At 37.8% G+C, this 22,141-nt stretch overlaps 1 protein-coding gene across 2 annotated transcripts in view; it reads right to left on the bottom strand.

Moving 5' to 3' along the window:
• Positions 1-676: 676 nt before the first annotated feature.
• LOC143845813 (protein ROOT HAIR DEFECTIVE 3-like) overlaps positions 677-22,141 on the bottom strand; it is a 32,296-nt gene continuing 10,831 nt past the window's right edge. For both annotated transcript variants that reach the window (XM_077354218.1, XM_077354219.1), the window contains exons 3-23: positions 21,706-21,772; positions 21,491-21,593; positions 19,883-19,953; positions 19,534-19,597; positions 19,379-19,444; positions 19,239-19,286; positions 19,091-19,153; positions 18,964-19,020; positions 18,398-18,556; positions 16,133-16,201; positions 15,957-16,048; positions 12,425-12,503; positions 8,158-8,323; positions 5,992-6,116; positions 5,497-5,759; positions 5,316-5,412; positions 4,557-4,727; positions 4,380-4,484; positions 2,949-3,046; positions 2,677-2,773; positions 677-1,283 (exon numbers count right to left, since the gene is read on the bottom strand). In XM_077354218.1, the coding sequence (XP_077210333.1) occupies positions 933-1,283; positions 2,677-2,773; positions 2,949-3,046; positions 4,380-4,484; positions 4,557-4,727; positions 5,316-5,412; positions 5,497-5,759; positions 5,992-6,116; positions 8,158-8,323; positions 12,425-12,503; positions 15,957-16,048; positions 16,133-16,201; positions 18,398-18,556; positions 18,964-19,020; positions 19,091-19,153; positions 19,239-19,286; positions 19,379-19,444; positions 19,534-19,597; positions 19,883-19,953; positions 21,491-21,593; positions 21,706-21,772 (2,411 nt within the window). In that variant the 3' untranslated portion in view covers positions 677-932. The remainder of the gene's footprint in view (positions 1,284-2,676; positions 2,774-2,948; positions 3,047-4,379; positions 4,485-4,556; positions 4,728-5,315; positions 5,413-5,496; positions 5,760-5,991; positions 6,117-8,157; positions 8,324-12,424; positions 12,504-15,956; positions 16,049-16,132; positions 16,202-18,397; positions 18,557-18,963; positions 19,021-19,090; positions 19,154-19,238; positions 19,287-19,378; positions 19,445-19,533; positions 19,598-19,882; positions 19,954-21,490; positions 21,594-21,705; positions 21,773-22,141) is intronic.

Raw genomic sequence — 22,141 nt, 5'->3', positions numbered from 1 at the left:
GGAAAATATCATTCCAAACTATTCGGTTGTTGGGCCCTAGTGTTATGAGACTCTGCCCAAAAATCAGCTCCCAAAGGTTTTATATTTATTAGAAAATTCATTGCTACCCTTATTCCAATATCCAAATTACACAACCAATGAACGGTTTGGATTTTCGAATCAAGTGGGCCCAAAGTGATTTTTTTTAAAGAAAAATTCCACCTTCTATGATGTCCACCTTCTTCAAAGATCTAGACCATTCGTTGTTGAGCCCCACCAAGGGTTTGTGCTCAAAGAGAGACAAGTGAGAGAATAATAATGGTGAGAACCCATCTGGTTCAAAGATTTAGGCAACTCATTTTATAGTCCCCACCAAAGGTTCATGTTAAAAGAGAGAGAGAGAGCACCGGTTGTACTAGTGTTGTACCGGTTGTGACTTCACACCCGGTAACCTGAGGCGTGGGGGGTCGATTTATCACTGCCCTTGTAGAAAACAAATAAAAATGATGAAAAAAAAATAAAACAAAGTGTTGTGACTGTTGTCCTTGTTTTTTGGGATTTGCTAGTGACTATCGCGGAAAGGCATTTCACAGCTGGCTGTTTCATGAGACAAAATGAATAAGACAAAATTGGCTGAAAATCGAGCCTATGTGGCTGCTCCCTCATGCAATGCTAAATAAAGATGGTATCGTGTCTTACTAGATTTTAAAATTTTATTCATTTGAGTAAATTTTGAAGATATTTTGGTATCTTGGCTTTACATAATTTCTTTTTACTAAATTTTAACTAGCCAAGAATCATATTCAAGAGATGCCTCATCCAATAACATAATGGGCGTATATAACTTTCCAGGAAGAAAAAAACAACAGCCTATCTACCTTCGTGAATAAAAATGTACCACTATGTATTGAATCCCCACAGGAATCTACACCAACTTGGAGCAGCATCCACCCTCAAGTGTGGTCTATACCCACACTACTGACCTGGCGATGTATCAGCGGGCTTGAATACTCAATCCCGCTATCCGTGGATGACATTTGAGTTGAGGAAGACAAGTCAGGTACCACGTGTGCCGCCCAAGTTTCTCTTAGTGATTGGCTCCTGAAACCCTGAGAGCTCAGAGTTCGGGGAGACGCCGAAGTTTCTCTTTGTGATTGGCTCCTGAAATTCTGATAGCTCAGATTTGAGGGAGACGGTCTGGGAGGTTCGGGGTTCTCACCCTTCTGACCCAAATCAGCAAGTCGCTTTAGAAGGTTCATGCCTGTCTGTAGAAACCTCGATGACAATAAAAAGATTCCTGAGAGCTGCATTCAAAACCAGCATAGATGAAATTAATTTCAGCATTTGTAACTCATTAATTGAAACTTCCAAAGAGTATAATACAAAAATAACATGTAGTATAAGTTTATCTGTAAACCGACTAATATGAACTTAGAAATGGTCTCGACAGGGACAGACACACTATTCCCTAAGAACACAAATTGAAATGTCTATTTGAGAATAGAGAACTGCTACTGACAATTCACTTCTTCTAACATTTTTTGCTCCTAGCCCCTCACCAAGAATAGGTTCTCCCTAAAAACTCTCCCACAATGTGTGCCCATCATGGAATCCTCACAAACAATTGAGCTAATCAGATGACCCTCACAATTTTGTGTGATGACTTGCAGACTGCAGATGGACACTTAAAAGAAGAGAAATTGCAAAGACATACATTCTAGAGAAGTTCTCCAAATAGCTTCAGGCAATTAGGATTGTTTGATTTGATTTTTTGCCATGGCCAACCTTTGACAAGGGCCACTGCCATAGTTGGCAACCCGTGACTCAATCTCTTAATTTTATGACTTGTGACTCAACTCGACTTGTGACTCGTAAGAGTTTTTGACAAGAACAAAAAATTTGTTGAAAAAAAATATATAATCATATATCAAAAGATGAAGCATGTAAAAAATATAACCCAATAGCACCTAGATAAAGCACTGAGCCAAAAATATAAATAACTATATGCTTGTAACTTGCATGCACAAAAATAATTAAGTTCTAAGTTCCAACTTCCAAGTTTTCAACCATTAAAACAAGAAAGCCAAGGCCCAGCAACTGAATGTGAGTATGGACAGGGGAAGGGGAAGGGGGAGTGGGAGTGGAGTCTTTTTTCAAATAGCTATGGCTTACGCATAGCCATGACAAAGATTGTCGTACATAGCCATGTCAGAAATTGGCATGCATGGTCTCCACTTACGTCATGCCTCCATGTTTAGTGTCATGTCTTGCAAATTTAAAAGACACCCATATCCCTCACGTGCGTGCCTATCACTAGTGTGTGTGGGTGGGTGGGGGTTTGGGGTGGGGGGTGTTTTTTTTCAATTAGCTATGGCAAAGATTGTCACACATAGCCATTGCCAAAGATTGTCATGCATAGCCATGCCAGAGATTGTCACGCAGGGTGTAGATTTGCTTCCGACAACTTCCTTCCAAGAAGAGGCAAGTCCAGTCTACACTGGCATATTAGTACTCCTACAATTACAAAATATGTTCATATAATATTATGTGCTCCATAACCATAATAACAGATATAATGGTTTGTTCTACTTTCTATTTTGATATGTAATATAGTATATTTTAAATATATTTAATAAGTAGCCCGCTCATCAAGTTTATTTCAAATAAATCATTATAACTGGGGATTTTTTTACTCACAGCACCATGGCGAAACGCCCCTGCAACGTCAAGCTGAACCCATACGGCTTTGGACAGTAAAAAAATAATAAAAAATACCACAAGGTACAGAGGATTCCTGCTTACGAACAGAGGAGACACCAGATGTTAGTGAGAGAACAAAAATAAATAAATAATAGAAAAAATTAAAAAGAAAGAAAGTGAACAGGTAGGAACAGAATATAAACAGTGTAAACAAACTGAACAGACCAAACTGAAAGTAAATGCTAGACAATTAAGTTATCGGTGATTACTTCAGAAGAACCATAAACTCATCAAATCCAAGGACAACCATTGCAAGAATTGCCCATGGAGGAGGTAACCAGTTGTTTTTACTACGCCGGATTGCTTCCTGAACAATACAAATAGTATGTGGCATAATCAGAAATTACAAAGGGAAAACATTTTTAGATAATCATAAAAACAAGCCAAGATAGTATATTATCCAGAAATTATGCAAGCATAAAAGTCATGCACCAATGAGCTTTTCATCAACAGGAGGGTAATTTGTGCATAGTGAAGGCCTGTGTGGTAATAAGCAACCAATTGAAGCAGAAGTAAAAGCAGCCTTGTTTGGAATAAAAATACGAGAAAGATTCTGATTACATCTTGTGGCTCAAGGGGGAATTGTGGCCCCCATGGAGATTTTTAGCTCTGCTCAGAGATATGGAGGTGTTATGTGTGACCTTCATGGAGAGCTCCTCCCCCTGCCATATTCATATATATGGGAATGTCAAGGTGGACAAGTTGGCTAATTTGGGGTCTCTTGTAATAATATAAGAATTTGGGGTGATATGCCTTATTTGTAATTGGTTTTTGGTTGTTTTGGGTCGTATCTGGCCTTGCATGACTTTCGGTTACAAGTTTCAGCCTCGTAGCTGTTTTTCCCATTTTGTTTTCTCTTCTTCTTTTTTCCGTCGTCTTTTGCTTCATTTATAGCCTTTTGTTCTATAAATAAAATCATCTGTGCAAACCAAAAAAAAAAAACTTTGCTGCTATTGAAGATAACAATTAGATGAAAAGAAATGTCACTCTGCGTCTTGTAGACATCTACATCTAGGAATGAATGCAACTAAATAAAAGAAATAGAAATATATCCAAACTAGTGATGTCTCCCATAAAAAAAAACAAGTGAACTACGATCACATCAAATCCTTAGCATAAATATGAATGTGAACAAATCAGACACTCCAAAACAGCTTCGGTCTAGCAATTAGAAGTTAGAACAAATAGCAACTGAAGACAGACAGCCGGTTCAATTTTTAAGACAGTTGTAAAGATTATATGAGCTGTAAAATGAATTCCATATATCATCAAAGTGAGTAGCATAAAAGTTGGAAAACAAATTCCCAAAACCCAATGTGACTTTTTACATGTCATTTGATGATAAGAGAGAAAGAAATTAAAAAAAAACAGAGAGAGAGAGGGGGGTGGGAGGGTTTGGGCCTGTAGCTCAACGGTTGAGGCTTTGTTTCTCAACCTCGAGGCCTCAGGTTCGATCCCAACTTACCTACCACACACACACAGAGAGAGAGAGAGAGAGAGAGAGAGAGAGAGAGAGAGAGAGAGAGAGAGAGAGAGAGAGAGAGAGAGAGAGAGAGAGAGAGAGATCATCAAACAAGTAAAATCCATAAGGACCGTGGGTATAAGAAATGAAGGAGAAACAAAATATGTATATAAGGTACCTGTGCAGATATAGCTTCAGTGACCATAAACTCAGTTTCTGTTTGGAACTGCCTCCACAAATATTTACATCGCACAGGCGTAATCAATGTATTTTTTGGAAGAACCTAATCGAAAAACAACATCAGTACTGGAAACATCTTCACACAAAAAAAGAAGGGAAACACTCTCTACAATACCTCTTTCCATGTGCTATAAGCAAGTGGATCTATAGAAGCTTTTATGCTCCTCTGTCTAGTAAGAGCAACCACACTGGTTCCATCCGTAAGGGAAGAAAAGAGTACATTCTCAATTTTATCTGGTTTCTCATCCAAACGTATGGCAGCTAATACAGAGAGAATTTTCAAGGCCTGCAACACAAAGGTAGGAACTTTGAAAAATCCCACATTTCAATAAGCATAGTTGTCAACCCATGACTCGATTTCTTAATTTTATGACTCGTGACTCGTAAGAGATTTTGACAAGAACGGGAATTTAGTTGAAAAAAAATATAATTATATATCAAAAGATGAAGCGTGTAAAAAATATAACCCAATAGCACATAGATATAGCACTAAGCCAAAAATATAAATAACTATATGCTTGTAACTTGTATGCACAAAAATGATTAAGTTCTAACTTTCAAGTTTTCAACCATCAAAACAAGAAAGCCCAGGCCCAACGACTCAAATCGAGTCGTAAGAGTTATTTTTTTGAGTCGAGTCGAGTCGACTCGAGAGTTGACTCGTACGACTCGTAGGAGTTTGACAATCTACGAGTCACGCATGCAACTCGCCTCAAAAGCCCAACAGCTCAACTCAACTCAAGAGTTGACAAGTACGACTCATAAGAGTTTGACAACTATGTCAATAAGAAAAGGAGAGGCTCCAGAAACATTGAACAGGTATGGTCTATGACAGTTTAAGTACCATAGAAGGAAGCCTAAAATTTCAACATACCGCAGCACGGGCATCCTTTGTGATTGCTATAATGTCTTCTTTCCCAGTCCAGACCCTTGGCATTGATTTATTGTCACGGCTAAACACTACTGAAAACCTGAAAATAATTCATTGGTGACAACCAGCTTGAGTAAGAAGAAAAACCACAGAAACAAGCAACTCCAAGGGATCAAAATGCTACCTATCCTTCATACGAGTCAGAACTTTCCCAGCTTCTTCTCTTGCCTTTTTTTCCACCACACTCCTTGCAAAGTCATCAAGATTTCCCACCATTTTATTGAAAGTAGCATGGTCCAATTTGAAACCTTCAAGGGCAGTCGAAAATTTTGATACAGCAACCTCAGTCTCATGTTTAAGAAGGGCTCTTATGGATCCCCAAGTACCATTTCCAGCAGCATCAAATAGGGACTCAACAGGTAAGGAAAGAGCTTTAGTGAGTTGTTTCTGTGTGACAATAAGATATCCTCGAGTTGTTAGCATATATAAGTTTTCATATCCTACCAAAAAAAGTATGTGATAATGATGTTCTTTTAACAACTTTTTTTAATATTATTCTTCATTTAACAACTTATCCTTCAATTATTCTTTTCATCCGGACCCGGATGGGAACGGTCGAAAAAATATAGCAGATTCATGAAATATAAAATTTGCATGAAACCAAACCCAAGTGTAGCACCTCATAATTGGCTACTAACTCAGACAACTTCGCACTACGGACAGATTCTGCATGTGCTTCAATATCACGCCAAAGCTTGTCACGGACTTTGGAGGAATCCCACTTAGCCTGCCGTATGGCCACATCTGAAAGCAATAATCTTTAAATGAGGATGGTCTAATCATAAAATGTTGACAACCATACACAAGAAAATCGATAAATGTAAGGGACTGTTTGGATACGCGGATTTTAGAATCTTGGATTTCCTCAAAATCATGGATGGGAGACAAGAGAAGGAGACCGTCCGTTTCACTTCTCTTTAGAATCTTGGATTTTAAGTAAGAAATCCAGGTTTTAGAAATCTCTCCCCCATCCTGAGATTTCTAAAACCTGGAAACATGGGATGATCTCCTACTCTCTTTATGACGGAAAGAAGGGCGAGAAATCAGAAAACGACAGCTGGTCTCCTTCTCTCGTCTCCTATCTACGATTTTGAGGAAATCCAAGATTCTAAAATCCGCGTATCCAAAGGTGTTCAGATTAGGGAATTTAAATAATAATAACGAATGGACATGCCATTAAATTTGGAAAAAGCATTTCACGATTATCTTGCAGTAATCTCTGACAAGCAATTTTCCCTCCGTATGTCCTTTAGTTTGAACGTGGTAGAAGTAATGACAAAGGATGAACATGCTAAAAGGGAAATTGGCATCAACAGCTCCAGGTATACTAGAGCATCCAAGTCCCACGCAAAGGAGCAAGATTTGGGCATAGCAAAGAGGAATACAGGATACATGACTGTATCAGAAACTTATGCTTTAAGCATCCAGTCCACCAAAAGATGCATGTAGATATTAAAAGCAGGTAACCAACGGTAACAAACCAAACAAAGTCTCCTTTGCCTTTGTCCCTGTTATTTCATTGGAAAAACATATGGTAGTATCAATAGTCATTTGGGAAATTCGAGGCGTGTCTCCATCATCAGGGGCTCTCATGTTCCACTGCATAATCATCATGGCGATAAAAATTGCATACCCTGTTTATATTGTTTCCTAAGCATAGGATCTTACAGAATACAACAAAGTCACTAGAAGTAAGAAAAGACGAGATAGAAATCAACAACTAAAATCCCTTTTTGAAGTAAACTGTGGTAAGCAAAAGTGAAAAAACAGCAATAGCAACGCTTCCTAGTAGAGCTTTAATCTATATGACTATCTCAACAACAGCATTTCCATCACACTGACCAGCAGACTCACAGTAAGTTTGGTATTGTGGCAAAATGATAACGCTGGCAATTTGAAATCAAGGTTTTGAATGTCGGTTTCGGCCACCACCGTTTTGGCCGAAATCATGTAAAAGTGTAAAACCTTGACCAAAATTTTGCATTTTTTTAAATTTCCAAAATTTCGGTACCATTCAAAAAAAAAATGTATAAAATTTCGGTGGAAATTTCGGTAGAAATCTTTAAATTTTGGTGAAATGTTTTAAATTTTTGGTGCAATCTTTAACATTTCAGTAGAAATTTTGTAAATATGAGTGAAAAACGAAATTTCAGGGGAAATTCTGTAAAATTCCGATTCAATGTACTTTCAGCTTCGGTCTTGGCCGAAACCGAAATTTTTGAAATTTAAAAGTATAGTTGAAATACTTGGTTTGAATGTTCTTGAGCAGGATCCAATAGGCTTACGTACACACAGTCATATTAAATTCATGGTTGCAGGTGGCCAAGCTTTGCTTAGAATCATTTGATCATGAGATATTTATACAGCCCCTCAAGCATTTCTTACCATCAACAGAAAAATCTTTAGCGACAGTTAAAAACAAAAATCTGTAATCACCACCCAGTCAAGTTAAACCCCCTTGAAATCAAAATACTAAAACATAATATTAAAACAATTGAGATATTGACCTAAAAGGTCACTAGGTGCATGCTTTGTATCCTACATAGAATTTGGAACAAAGAAGAAAGAACATTCTTATTTTAAGAAAGAAAACAAGACTAGAAAATGTGTGTTACTGTCGTACAGGATCTGGTAAAATTTGCACATATTTTTTTTTGAATGGTAAAATGTCTAAAATTTGCACATATTATTATAACCTTGAACACTATATTTTCAAAGTAAATAACAATATTACCAAAGAAACAGTATGTTAAAGCATAAGCAAGACAAATCATCTAATGTGTACCTGAACACCCTCGATCAAACTCAAGCATACATGACCGAGTACAGTCATGAACAGATGCAGCAAAATCTGCCCCTTTCTTCAGTGATTGGTCTAATCCATTCTTAAAATCATCGAGAGTTTTAGAACAGAGATATCCCAGCATGTCTTGGTAAGCTGGATGGACAAACTGTAAAAGGAAAAAAAAACAATGAGCATGAGATAGGATCAATACTTCATTATTCAAATCATTTATATCCTTTTATAGCTTAGTGACTGCTTAGAACACTAATTTTTTTCATAAGTTAGCCTTCTCGGTATGTTTACCACAAAAGTTATCAAAAGGAGTCTTCCTTCACAAACCTCCTAAGCTCCTCTCCAGTTCTCCTCTCTCACATCACATGCCTGTGTCTTAATTTGCATTCTCCCTTTTGTGTGTGTGTAGGCACTGTCTTTTTTTTCTTTGTTTTTAACAATGTCTATCATCGGTTCAAAGAAGGCATACCAACTAGGTGTAAGAGTAAAAAGATGTGCACAAGCAGGTTTCAGAGTGAGATCGGTCAGCATTCAACAGCAGAGGGCTCAGTATCCATACTCTTTCCACAAAGTCGAATATGAGGTCACTGGTCACTACATATGTTATTAGTAATTACATTGTCGATTTTTTTAATAGAAATAGAGCCCATCCCGACCCATATTTGGAGACAATAATTTGTTCACAAACAAACATCTCTCTCTCTCTCTCTCTCTCTCTCTCTCTCTCTCTCTCTCTATTTTTTAAATAGAAACAGAGTCCATCCCGCCCCATATCTGGAGCCAATAATTTGTTCAAAAGAGCCCATTTTATACTAACCAGCTAACCAAAAGAGCCCATTTTATACTTCCGAGTTCCAAATACCAAGCCACCGACTTCTTTTAATTACACATTACATTCACTAAATAAGAAATTCCATCCTCTTAGATTGATCTCTTCCATCCAAAAGGAAACCCCTCTAGAGCATATCAAGTCCCCTGGATATGAGTAATTTGTACACCTACAGATAAGTAATATTTCTTCCAAGTAGCTAGTTTCTTTTCCATCCTCTCTATCACCGATGTCCAAATATTCTTTAAGAGCATACCTACGACAAGGGAGAGATCGAGGCAAGATATAGAAAAGCTATCTGATGGAAAAGAGCATACCTACTACGTCCAAATATTCTTTAAGAGCATACCTACTACATCCATGATATCTACAGGAACCAAAATCTGTCCATTCCCACGTTAGCTTCAACCTTGGAGTTCTTTCCGACTTCAACCTAAGATTTTCGAACCATCTAAGCCCTGCTTGGAGTTTAAATATGTCTTATTCTTGAAGAAGAGAAATAAAAGTGTGCTACTTATTTTAAATCCTTCAATCAAAACACCCTTATCTACACAACATAAGCATCTCAACACTTCTAAAATGAAGGTACAAAAGAGAGAAGAGCGAGGGAGAGCGGGGGGATTTCCTTGCGATCATCATCAATGAGAATGGAAAAGTGGCACCAACAACTACTTCCCCCATAAAGCATCAAAATACATTGTCATCATGATATAAAGAAGAACTCAAAAAAAATGTGATCACAAGCTTGTTCTTGATCAACTTTGCATAAGATACCCAATCTGCCCTCCTACACTCTACAGTTAGTACATTTGTTTACAAATAGGAAACCTCAAGAATCTGCAACCCCACAATAGAAGCGCCTTGCTATTGTATTTTCTTGTATTTCTTATCTCTTGCTTGTATTGACCAACTCGGTCTTTGCTTGGCTTTAATGAAATCCATTACCATTCAAAAAAAAAAAACAGTGTGCTACTTATTTTAAATCCTTCAATCAAAACACCCTTATCTACACAACGTAAGCATCTCAACACTTCTATAATGAAGGTAAAAAGACAGAAGAGGGGGGGATTTCCTTGCGATCACCATCAATGAGAATGAAAAAGTGTAAAAGGACATTGGTTTCCATACCCAGAGTTTTCTCCCTCGCCATTCTAAAATTATCCTTCTAATTTCTTCCTCAATCTATAGGTCCAACTGGCCACCAGGCATTTGCAGGACCCATAGGGAATGCATATTCAAGTGAAGAAAAAGTCCGCGCAGCCCACCAAGAAATAAAATTCCTTGAGAATGAAGATTTGGATAGAGTGGTAGTGGAAGGGAACTCTCGTAATGTGATTTGATGGCTTAGAGGCACCCACTCCTATCCGTGGAGATTTGCTCCTTTTTTCGACAAGATTTAAGACAAGGTAGGATCATCTAGCATCTAATTCCATCATGTAAGAAGATCAGCAAACGGTACTGCAGATAGGTTACTAGGGAGGGTGTCTCGAAGGAGGATTTGGTGATGTTTGATTTCCTCCCTCCTTGATTCCCTTAGCTTGGTCCTACCCTTTTAGGGGTTGCTATCGTATTTTCTTGTATTTCTTATCTCTTGCTTGTATTGACCAACTTGGTCTTTGCTTGGCTTTAATGAAATCCATTACCATTCAAAAATAAGTGCGCTACTTATTTTAATCCTTCAATCAAAACACCCTTATCTACACAATATAAGCATCTCAACACTTCTATAATGAAGGTAAAAAGACAGAAGAGGGGGGGATTTCCTTACGATGACCATCAATGAGAATGGAAAAGTGGCAAAGGGCATTGGTATTCATACCTAGAGTTTTATCCCTCACCATTATAAAATTATTCTTCTAATCTTTTCCTAAATCTATTGGTTCAACTGGCCACTAATCTCCACCAAGGACAAAATAACACTATAGTGTTACTGTATTCAGTTTTTATAGTCGGTTTTCTATTATGTTACTATGTTATCTTGATCTTGCTTGAAAACCTCGATCGGGGAGGACATCTTTGACGGTCTATTTAAAAAAATCCAGTTACCATTCGAAAACATATTTTCTAGAATAAAGAGTTCCATTTTTATGTTCAAAAACTTTTTCAATGTTTTCCTGCTCTTCCACCACTCAGTGACATCCTTGCTACAAATTATATAGTAAATGTCTACTCTGTGCATAGTCCATAAGAGGAAAAAGGTCACAGTTTTGCCATGTTCTCATCTTCTATTCTTTGTTCGAATTTTAAAATTTTGAGCTTCTTTTGTCACATCTTTTCCAAACGGAAATTCGAAACGGGCAGAAGACCAAACCGTTCCATTCTAAAGGAAAGTCGAATGCCTATTGGAACAAAATTGACAACAAGCACCCACCTGTGAGTCGTAACAAAGGGGCAAAAGTGACCAGACACTCATTTATAATGCTATATACTTGTTAATTTAAAGTGTTCTTATAGAGTAAACAGTACTTATGATAATTACTAATTACTAATAAACATATGTAGACATTCCTTTTGCAATAATGAGTAATGGTATCCATTTGTGTGCTTGTATTGTTGTTTAACAACTAAATATGCAAAAAAAAAAAAAAAAACAGACAAACAAACAAAAGTTTGATCCAACACTATGCTTAAATATCTTAGTTTCTTCTAGGCTTCCCCCTTGGCTATTGCCTAAGCACTTGTGTGTCAATTGCCTGGGATCATTTTTTTGCCCCTAGGGTTGTGCCATTTAGGTCAAGCCAGTACAGTGTACCTTTGGAACAATATAAGGATGGATAATGGGAATGTTTTGTTGGAAATGTGGAAGAAGCGATCCAAGAAGCTTGGGTAAAAGGTGTTCCTGAAGGACCACAAAAATATTCATGGGCTCATTAATTCCCTGAAAGTAGAATGAGACTTTCTTAACATTATAAGATATGTTTCCTGCACGCCTTTAGCATGGTGAATACTTGCAAAGATTGTGTTGTGAAACACATTATAGTTGCTATCCCCTTTGGGATCTCTCTGCGCCACGTCCGTTGGGAGTAAATATAACTGCTGACTATCTAAAGACAGTTTGCGGACTGTCTCTTACAATAAGCAATTTCTTAGCCACCCGTAATTCCTTGATTGTGTTTCTTATACTATTTTTACTGTCTATTTTTTTCATTATTTAATGAAGATCCACTAGTTATCAATAAACAAGGGAAAAACTAAGGTCAAACAAGGTAACGCGGCTATCAGTTTCATTTTCCTAGTTGAATATCATACCAAAGTAGCTAAATAAGGAAATTCTAAGTTCTCTTGCATGATTCAATCATAAATGGAATTTTGAAGTTTGACCATTTCAATAAAGGCCTAACAAATGTTTCAATGTAGAAAAAATTATACCATATTTAACAATAAAATGGGATGCCTTGAAACATAAACCAAGGGTAAAAGCCTCACATGCAATGCCTTAGATTCCAATTGTTTCCGCTTTGCAATCCTTACACGCTCATCGAAGTAGATAGCCTCCATGTCATACCTAATTAAAAGACGAAAGGTATAAACAAGAATTGAGTTCCCAAATTGGCTAAATCCAGCTTATTCAAAGAACAAATTCAGCCTTAATAACTATAGAAAAAAAGATGACCACACCAAAACATAGCGCTGTTAATTGATACCACACGGTATATCATGTAACATGGGCAATTGAGAACATAAAGATTTTTGGTAAGTTCGACTTGTCAGTTGGCTAAAGTTGAATCTCAATAGTAGCAGTAAAGAAATGGCAAACGGAATTCAAGTGCTGAAATAGAATAGAATTAGAGTCTATTCCTCCGAAGCGTTTCACCACAAAGTTCAAAGAGATGCATTTGATTTGGAGTTGTGTGAGGGTGTGTACATTTCTCTGACAATTCATCACAATGGAAACGCAAAAGTTGATCGATTGGCATCTTTGGGGGTAAAAAATCCAAGTTATTTTATTGGCACATGATGGTGAATGGGTGAATTTTCTCCATTCCACATGATTTTCAACGTACAGCCTATTTACGTTGTGGATCAACATATGAACAGTTTGGATTATCATATGAAGTAGGCCCCACAGTACTTTTTGAAAATACTGGACTTTAAGGACACAAACCATATACAATCCCATATATATATATATATATAGAGAAAAGTGTTTCTAGTCCGGCCGACTAGAGATCATTCTCTAGTCCGCCACCCAAAAACACATGGGTCCCACATATTTGGGTGATGCAAAGCATTCATTTGATGGGCCCTGACATAGAGACGGTGTCCACAAGAAATTAGCTTCATAGGATCATCCCAACCCTATGATTTGTAGAGCTTAAAATGGACGGCTTTGCATCACCCGAATCTGTCCATTTTTTAACTCCACAAATCGAAGGGTTAAGAAGATCCTATGAAGCTGAATTTTTGTGGACATCGTATCTATGATGAGGCCTATCAAATGAATGCTTTAGATCACCCAAATATGTGGGACCCATGTGTTTTTGGGTGGCGGACTAGAGAATGATCTCTAGTCGGCCGGACTAGAAACACTTTCCTCATATATATATATATATATATATATATATATATATATATATATATGAGAAAACGGCTCCTACACATATGTGTAGAGAGTTCTCTACACACTAGCTTAAAATATAGTGGGGGCCCACATTGTTTGGGTGATCCAAGCCATCCATTTTAAAGGCCCTCACATAGATAGGGTGTCTACAAAAAATCAAATCCATAGGATCATCCCAACCCTACGATTTGTGGAGGTAAAATTGATGTCTTTAAACCTTCACAAATTAGTCCATTTTTTGCCTCCACAGTTCGAATGGTTAGGATGATCCTATGGATCTGATTTTTTATGGACACCCTATCTATGTGAGGGCCTTAGAAATGAATGGTTTGGATCACCCAAATAATGTGGCCCTCACTGTATTTTAAGCTAGTGTGTAGATAACTTATCTACACATATGTGTAGGAACCGTTTTCTCTCTCTCTCTCTCTCTCTCTATATATATATATATATATATATATATATATATATATATGAGAAAAGTGTAGCTAACTTAGAAAAGTGTAGCTAACGTATGTGTAGCTAACTTAGCTACACCAACGGCTTGAAATACAGTGGGCCCCACATTGTTTGGGTGATGCAAACCATTCATTTGATGGGCCCTCACATAGATAGGGTGTGCCCAAAAAATCAGCTCCATAGGATCATCCCAACCCTACGATTTGTGGAGGCAAAATTGGACGTGTAAAAACCTTCACAAATCTATCAATTTTTACCTTCACAGTTTGAAGGGTTGGGATGATCCTGTGGAGCTGATTTTTTGGGCACACCCTATCAATGTGAGGGCCTATCAAATGAACGGTTTGGATCACCCAAATAATGTGGGCCCACTGTATTTTAAGCCATCGGTGTAGCTAAGTTAGCTACACGTATGTGTAGCTTCACTTAACTCTCTCTCTCTCTCTCTCTATATATATATATATATATATATATATATATATATATATATATATATAGAGAGAGAGAGAGAGAGAGAGAGAGAGTAAACTGTTGGTGAGCTTAAGCTCACCAAACTTATGGTGAGCTTAAGCGCCCAATCACATGGGGGCCCACTTTGTTAGGATGATCCAAAGCATTCATTTTAAAGTCCCTTACATAGATGGGGGGTGTACCAAAAATCAGCTCCATAGGATCATCCTAACCCCTCCATTTGTGAAGGACAAAAATGGACAGACACAAATCTGCCCATTTTTTGTCCTCCACAAATGGAGGGGTTAGGATGATCCTATGGAGCTGATTTTTGGTACACCCCCTATCTATCATAAGGCCTTGCAAATGAAGGGTTTGGATCACCACAGAAAAGTGGGCCCCCATGTGATTGGGGAGCTTAAGCGCACCATAAGTTTGGTGCGCTTAAGCTCACCAACAGTTTCCTCATATATATATATATATATATATATATATATATATATAGAGAGAGAGAGAGAGAGAGAGAGAGAGAGGAAAAATATTGTGCGCTCGAGGGCCCAATCACATGGGCCCCACATTTTTTGTGGTGATAGATAGGGTGTGTAACAAAAATCAGCTCTATTGGATCATCCTAACCCCTCCAAAAGTGGAGGGCAAAAATGGGCAGATTAGTGGCAAACGGTGTCTGTCTATTTTGCCCTCCACTTTTGTATGGGTTAGGATGATCCAATGGAGCTGATTTTTTGTACACACCCCATCTATGTAAGGGCCTTTCAAATAAATGCTTTGGATCATCCTAACAAAGTGGGCCCACATGTGATTGGGCCCTCGAGCACACCATAAGCTTGGTGCGCTCGAGCGCACAATCTTTTTCCTCATATATATATATATATATATATATATATATATATATATATATATATATATATATATATATATATATATATATATAGAGAGAGAGAGAGAGAGAGAGAGAGAGAGAGAGTAAAGGGTTCCTGCGCTTGACTGCAAAAACACGGGTGGGGCCACATTGTTGGGGGGATCCAAAGCATTCATTTGTGGGGCCCTTTCATGGATAGGGTGTCCACCAAATATCAGCTCCATTGGATCACCATAGGGTGTCCATTTGTGGGGTGAAAAAATGGGCAGATTAGTGGACAAACAGTATCTGTCCATTTTTCACCCCCACAAATGGACACCCTGTGGTGATCCAATGAAGCTGATTTTTGGTACACACCCCATCCATGATGGTAGCTTTCAAATGAATGCTTAGGATCCCCCCAACAATGTGGCCCCACCATGTTTCTAGCACTCAAGCGCATATAAGCTATCTGCGCTTGAGTGCAGGAACCCTTTTCTTATATATATATATATATATATATATATATATATATATATATATATATATATATATATATATATTAGTTTGGGACATTATGACATATTACTAGGGAAAAGAGTATAAAAATGCAGCAGAAGTTTTCTTACTCTGACAGATAAGCATCTAAAATGGAGCTAAGTTTTTTCCCAAAGCCTGGTACTGGTCCAGATTGAACACCTTCCTCCAGTTCCAACCAACCCTAAAGCCCATCCAGAAAGTTCATCAGTCTTGGGGACAGTTTGCCAATTAGACTGAAAATGACTGCAAAAGGCAAATGGCGTACCTCATCGGAGGTCAAACTACTGAACTTTTCATTAGCAATCTCTTCACATCGAACAGTAGCAACCATTACCTAAATAATGAAAATATATATAAGTGCATCATAGGATATATGAGGAAAGTGTTCTTAAGCTATAGCTTAGATAAGTTTATCTAAGCTAGAGCTCAAAAACACATGTGGCCCCACATTTTTTGGGGGATCCAAAGCATTCATTTGGAAGGCCCTTCAATGGATAGGGTGTGTACCAAAAATCAGCCATATAGGGTCATCCTAACCCTGCCATCTATTGGGGGAAAAAATGGGTAGAAACATGGACACACATTGTTTGTCCATTTTTCACTCTACCTTTGATTGAGCTAGGATGATCCTATAGGGCTGATTTTTGGTACACACCCTATCCATGGAAGGGCCTTCCAAATGAATGCTTTGGATCCCCCAAAAAATGTGGGGCCACAAGCTTAGGAACACTTTCCTTAGGATATATATATATATATATATATATATATATATATATATATATATATATATATATACTGTTCGTGAGCTTGAGCTCATATAAGCTTATATGAGCTTGAGTGCCCAAATACATGGGTCCCACATTTTTTTGTAGTGATCTAAACCATTCATTTGCAAGGCCCCATCATAGATAGGGTGTGTAACAAAAATCAAGTCCATTGGATCCTCCTAACCCCTCCAAAAGTGGAGGGCAAAAATGGGCAGATTTGTGGACAAACAGTGTCTGTCCATTTTCCTCTGCACTTTTAGATGGGTTAGGATGATCCTATGGACCTGATTTTTGGTACACACCCTATCTATGTAAAGTCCTTCCAAATGAATGTTTTGCATCACCACAAAAAATGTGGGACCCATGTTTTTGTGGCACACACACTCTCTCTCTCTCTCTCTCTCTCTCTCTATATATATATATATATATATATATATATATATATATATATATAAAGGGAAAGGTGTGCGTACTCGGTCGAGTAGATAAGCTTATCTACTCGGTCTGGTTAAAAACAGTGGGGGCCCACATTTTTTGGGTGATCCAAACCATTCATTTGAAAGGCCCTTACCTAGATAGGGTGTCCACAAAAAATCAGCCCCATGGGATCATCCTAACCCATCCAACAATGGAGGGAAAAATGGGCAAATTTGTGGACAAGCTGTGTTTGTCCATTTTTCCCCATTTTCCCTCCACTGTTGCATGGGTTAGGATGATCCTATGGGGCTGATTTTTTGTGGACACCCTATCTAGGTAAGGGCCTTTCAAATGAATGGTTTGGATCAACCAAGTGGATTTATTTTTTTTCCCATATCATATTTATCCCGATCTCTTTCTCTCTCTATATATATCTATTTATCTCTATTCCAATTCGGAAACCCAAAAAATGTGGGCCTCCACTGTTTTTAACCCGACCGAGTAGATAAGCTTATCTACTCGACCGAGTACGCACACCTTTCCCATATATATATATATATATATATATATATATATATATATATATATATATATATATATATATATATATATATATATATATATAGAGAGAGAGAGAGAGAGAGAGAGAGAGAGAAAACTGTTGGTGCGCTTAAGCTCACCAAAGTTATGGTGGGCTTAAGCGCCCAATCACATGGGGGCCCACTTTGTTAGGATGATCCAAAGCATTCATTTGAAAGGCCTTATCATAGATAGGGTGTGTACCAAAAATCAGCTCCGTAGGATCATCCTAACCCCTCCATTTGTGGAGGACAAAATGGACAGACAGTGTTTGTCCACAAATCTGCCCATTTTTGTCCTCCACAAATGGAGGGGTTAGGATGATCCTATGGAGCTGATTTTTGTTACACACCCTATCTATGATTAGGCCTTGCAAATGAATGGTTTGGATCACCTATGGAGCTGTGGGCCCCTGTGATTGGGGAGCTTAAGCGCACCATAAGTTTGGTGCGCTTAAAAGCTCACCAACAGTTTCCTCATATATATATATATATATATATATATATATATATATATATATATATATATATATATATGAGAAAAGTGCTGGTGCGCTCAAGTCATTATAACGCCTCCCATTGGTTTAAATGTTTGGGTCCCACATCCAGGAACCAATGGGAAGCGTTATAACGACTTGAACACACCATTTTTTTGGTGCGCTCAAGCGCACCAACACTTCTCTCTCTCTCTCTATATATATATAAGTGCATAACAGACTATAAGAGGCAATTCCTTGCCGCTCGGCAAGTGAAATACAAATCAAATACCTTGTGGGCGGGAAGGTCAAGGTCCTTATTCTCTTGTATAACTTTCCATATCTGTTGTGCACTGAAAGAAAATGCCGAAGCGGGAACAACACCCCTTCTATCACCAGCAAGCCCTCCCGGAGCGATAGAATGGAAAAAGCGTTGCCTTAATTGTGCAACCTATATAAGACACAACGTAAGGGTGTCAATAACTTGTAAATAAAAGTCTAGAGGAATGCTAGATTCACAGTCACCCTTGCAAAAAACGGGGCAAAGGGAGCCCCCATTGGTCAAATTGCATTTAAGACAGTCATGATTGTAATTTTTTGTGCCATCTTAAATGCAATTTCACCAATGGGGGCACCCTTGCCCTTTTTTTGCAAGGGCGCCTGTGAATCTAGCATTCCTCAAATGTCTATCAAAAACTAAAGTACTGAAGTGTGACCCTTATTCCTTGGTCAATTCACAACCCAAGACAGACATAAGTTTATACGAAAGCCACCTCCATGCATATTTTAGAAAAACAAAGATGATGGTCAATCCAAATCAAGAGGATTGACAACTGACCATTGTAATTGGTGAACTACCTGCTCTTTAAATTGCTCTTCCTTCTCTTCATAACTGGACAAAGCCGTTACCTCCACCTTCAAGGCAAACAATAGTGCATCAGAAACGAACATATAAAAACTTTCCTAGAAATAACAAATAACTCACATTAAAAAATTCACTGAGTGGTGTATCCTTGTGGGCCCGGGGCTTAGAAACAGCATCCCAAATCTGCAGAGATGGGGATCATGATAATACGGAAAGAGAATAAAAAAGACAGTTGCAAAACAATAAAGCAAAAATGAAGAATAGGCACCTTCTGAATATCTTCTCGTAGGATGGTTTCTAAACGATCTAGTGGAGTCTACATGGAAAACAACTGATTAAATATTTAAAAAGTAAAGCGAATAAACCAAGAACAAGTTTGTACAAAATTTACAATTTAAAAATGCAAACCTTTGTTTTGTCGCGAATAACAAATAGCAAAGTTGTCTTGCGAGGACTGAATAAATGCATCATGACCTGCCATAAAAAAAAACCAGATCGTCAAAATTAGAATTGCAACCAAGAGGCTTTTCCATTTCGAAAGGAAAAATATGAATAAGAAGAACCTGAAAAACAGTCTTTAGAAGAGGCTTGTTCGCAGCCTGCTCCCGACCAATATCATGACACCACCTACATGGATCATTTATTATAATCAAAACCACCAACAGATAGTATACTCCAACCACAACCAACAAAAAAGAGGAGTCTTTCAGGATGAGCAGATAGAAGCGGAACATGGGTATGCTCCCCAGTGATGCGAGTTCGAATCCCCCTGTAGTAAACCCGATGCGCGTGGTTTACAGGTGATTGCGTGCATTCATAGGGATCAGTCCCACCCTAAAATAGGGTGGGGATACCCTGTGTCATCAAAAAAAGAAAAGATAGAAGTGGAACATGCTAAAGTGATAGACTCACATGTTTATCAGTACAATGTCTGAAATTGCCAAAGCAAAAAGGGCACTCTGCTTCTCAAATGCCGTGTCATCCTGATATGGAAAAGGATAAGACACCATTGAAGAAAATTTCAGATGCACAAATGTTCAGTTCCATCAAAAAAGAAATTATTCATGACAATACTAACACAGATTTAAAATATACAGAATTCACAATGAAGCTGCATAAACTTACTCAAAATGATTTTTATATAACCTACTATAAAAAAATATCAAAGTTGCATGTAGCATAAGTTTTCAGTTTGAGGTACGGAAGTGAAAGAAAGGCTGTAATATGCTAAGCAGCATCCTTAGGAGTTAGGACAATAACTCCTTTTGCGGTGTTTTAGGGTGTTTGGAATGAGAGAAAGAACAGGGTTTTTTACAGGCTCTCCAAGTCGCCTTAGATTTTAGCAGTGTACAACAAGTCATCCGTCATCTTTTAGGCACTTCTGGAAAAGGAGTTTGGGGGCTTCTAAGTTGGTGACTTGTTTCAGACATGGAGAAAGATTTCTTTGACCCTTCCAGAGAGGACTAGGTTTATACTTTAAAGTGAGATGGACTCTGCCCCTGAATAATACCTTAATGAATTTTGATGGTAGCTCTTGTGGCCACCAGAGCCTGGCGGCATAGGAAGTGGTGTGTTGAGGAATGCTAATGGGGATGGCATTTTTCCATAACTATTGCACTGTGAATTCAAATGAAGCGGAAATGCTATACTCACTGGCCTTTGCATTTTCAAGTCGGACTTATGAGGTGATCAAATCACTTATGAATCAAGATCGAGTATGGGCCCTTAGACATAAGCAAATTAAATCTTATAGATTCTTGAGTTGGGAAGGGAACTCAATCCAATGTTGAATCATATCCCTGGAAGTGCTAATGATATGTTAGATTCTTTAGCTAGGAAAGTTGCTGCTTGGGCTGTTTTAAGTTTAACTATTTATGTGGATTCCCATCTGTTATAGAGACTTGTTTATGACCACTCTTCTTTGTTTTGTGTTTTCCTATCATTCTTGTGCTTTATCTCCCTGTACAGGCCATCATGTCCCCTTTTCCTTTGTATTTTTCTTGTCGTTAATAAATTTCGTCGTTGCTGCCCTATAGACATGCTATAGGATGAAGAATGAAGATATAGCAATTTACATACCACCACACATGTCTTGCCGTTAGACCAAGAAGTAACTTTTGACCGGTTAAAATAGGTTAGATTGTTAGTTTTTTTTATTAAAAAAAATAGTTTAGATTGTTAACTAGGTTACCAAGATTTAAGCAAATTCTATCGACACAGAAAATAATTCCTAATTCACTTCGAAGTAATGTCCATTATAACAAGTATGGGTTTTTCCAAAAAAAGTATGGGAACATAAACTATCATCAGTTTATGCTGGATACACTTATTTATCCTACTTTCACTATCAAACTAATATAGTATAAGACAAATACAAATTGTGGTTCTAAAGAAAATACACCACTAAATCCATTAACAACCAGAACACCATTACAAACAACAAAGAAAATTAGAGAAGTTTGCATTATCCAAAAGTATTCTCATGAAAAAATGGAAACAAATTAATATCAGATGACTCACCTCCCCTCTTTCTCTCCCATCAGTACCCTCTATATCCATGGCAATTGTGCAAGGTTCAATGCCGACACACTTTGCTATCCAGATCCCTTTAGTAGTTTGGCTCCTACACCAGAAAAAGAAATAATAAGAGCCATGTTCCTCATATTGCAGTGAATGCTGACAAACAGCACTGAAAGAACATATCAGTTTGATGCATAGGACAATAAAAGGCTTACCTTCCACTGAAAGCATCCATTTCCGTGAAATTGGTATGGAAAAGATGGTTCAATAGGGTGCTCTTCCCTGCTCAAAGAAATAGAAGTAATTTTCTAGATGAAAAGGTGCAAATAACAGAAACAACCTCAACTGCTACTGTTATATGTATGAAAATACTCTTCGAGATATACAAATTAGAGCACTGCTAGGAAGGCGGGAATCCGTTTTGTGAATAAAAACAGGCATCATTCATTGGAGCCACATCCACTAAATGACAAAATAAGGGGCTCAAATCCCCAAAAAAGTAACAAATACAATGTTGAAAAGGTCAAATCAACCGTCACATCACTCCCATTTTTATTTCTGACAAGGAATCCCATTTTCAAAGTGTTTTCCTACAAATTACGAGGGAAAATATAAAGTAGGCCGCACACATTCATTAGAAGATTCGAAACC

This window comes from Tasmannia lanceolata, unplaced genomic scaffold (assembly GCF_043159265.1).
Source record: "Tasmannia lanceolata isolate RefF3 unplaced genomic scaffold, GAP_Taslan_0.1 ptg000015l, whole genome shotgun sequence".
In the NCBI taxonomy this organism is placed as follows: Eukaryota; Viridiplantae; Streptophyta; class Magnoliopsida; order Canellales; family Winteraceae; genus Tasmannia; species Tasmannia lanceolata.
This window is presented reverse-complemented; position numbering and strand designations above follow the sequence as displayed.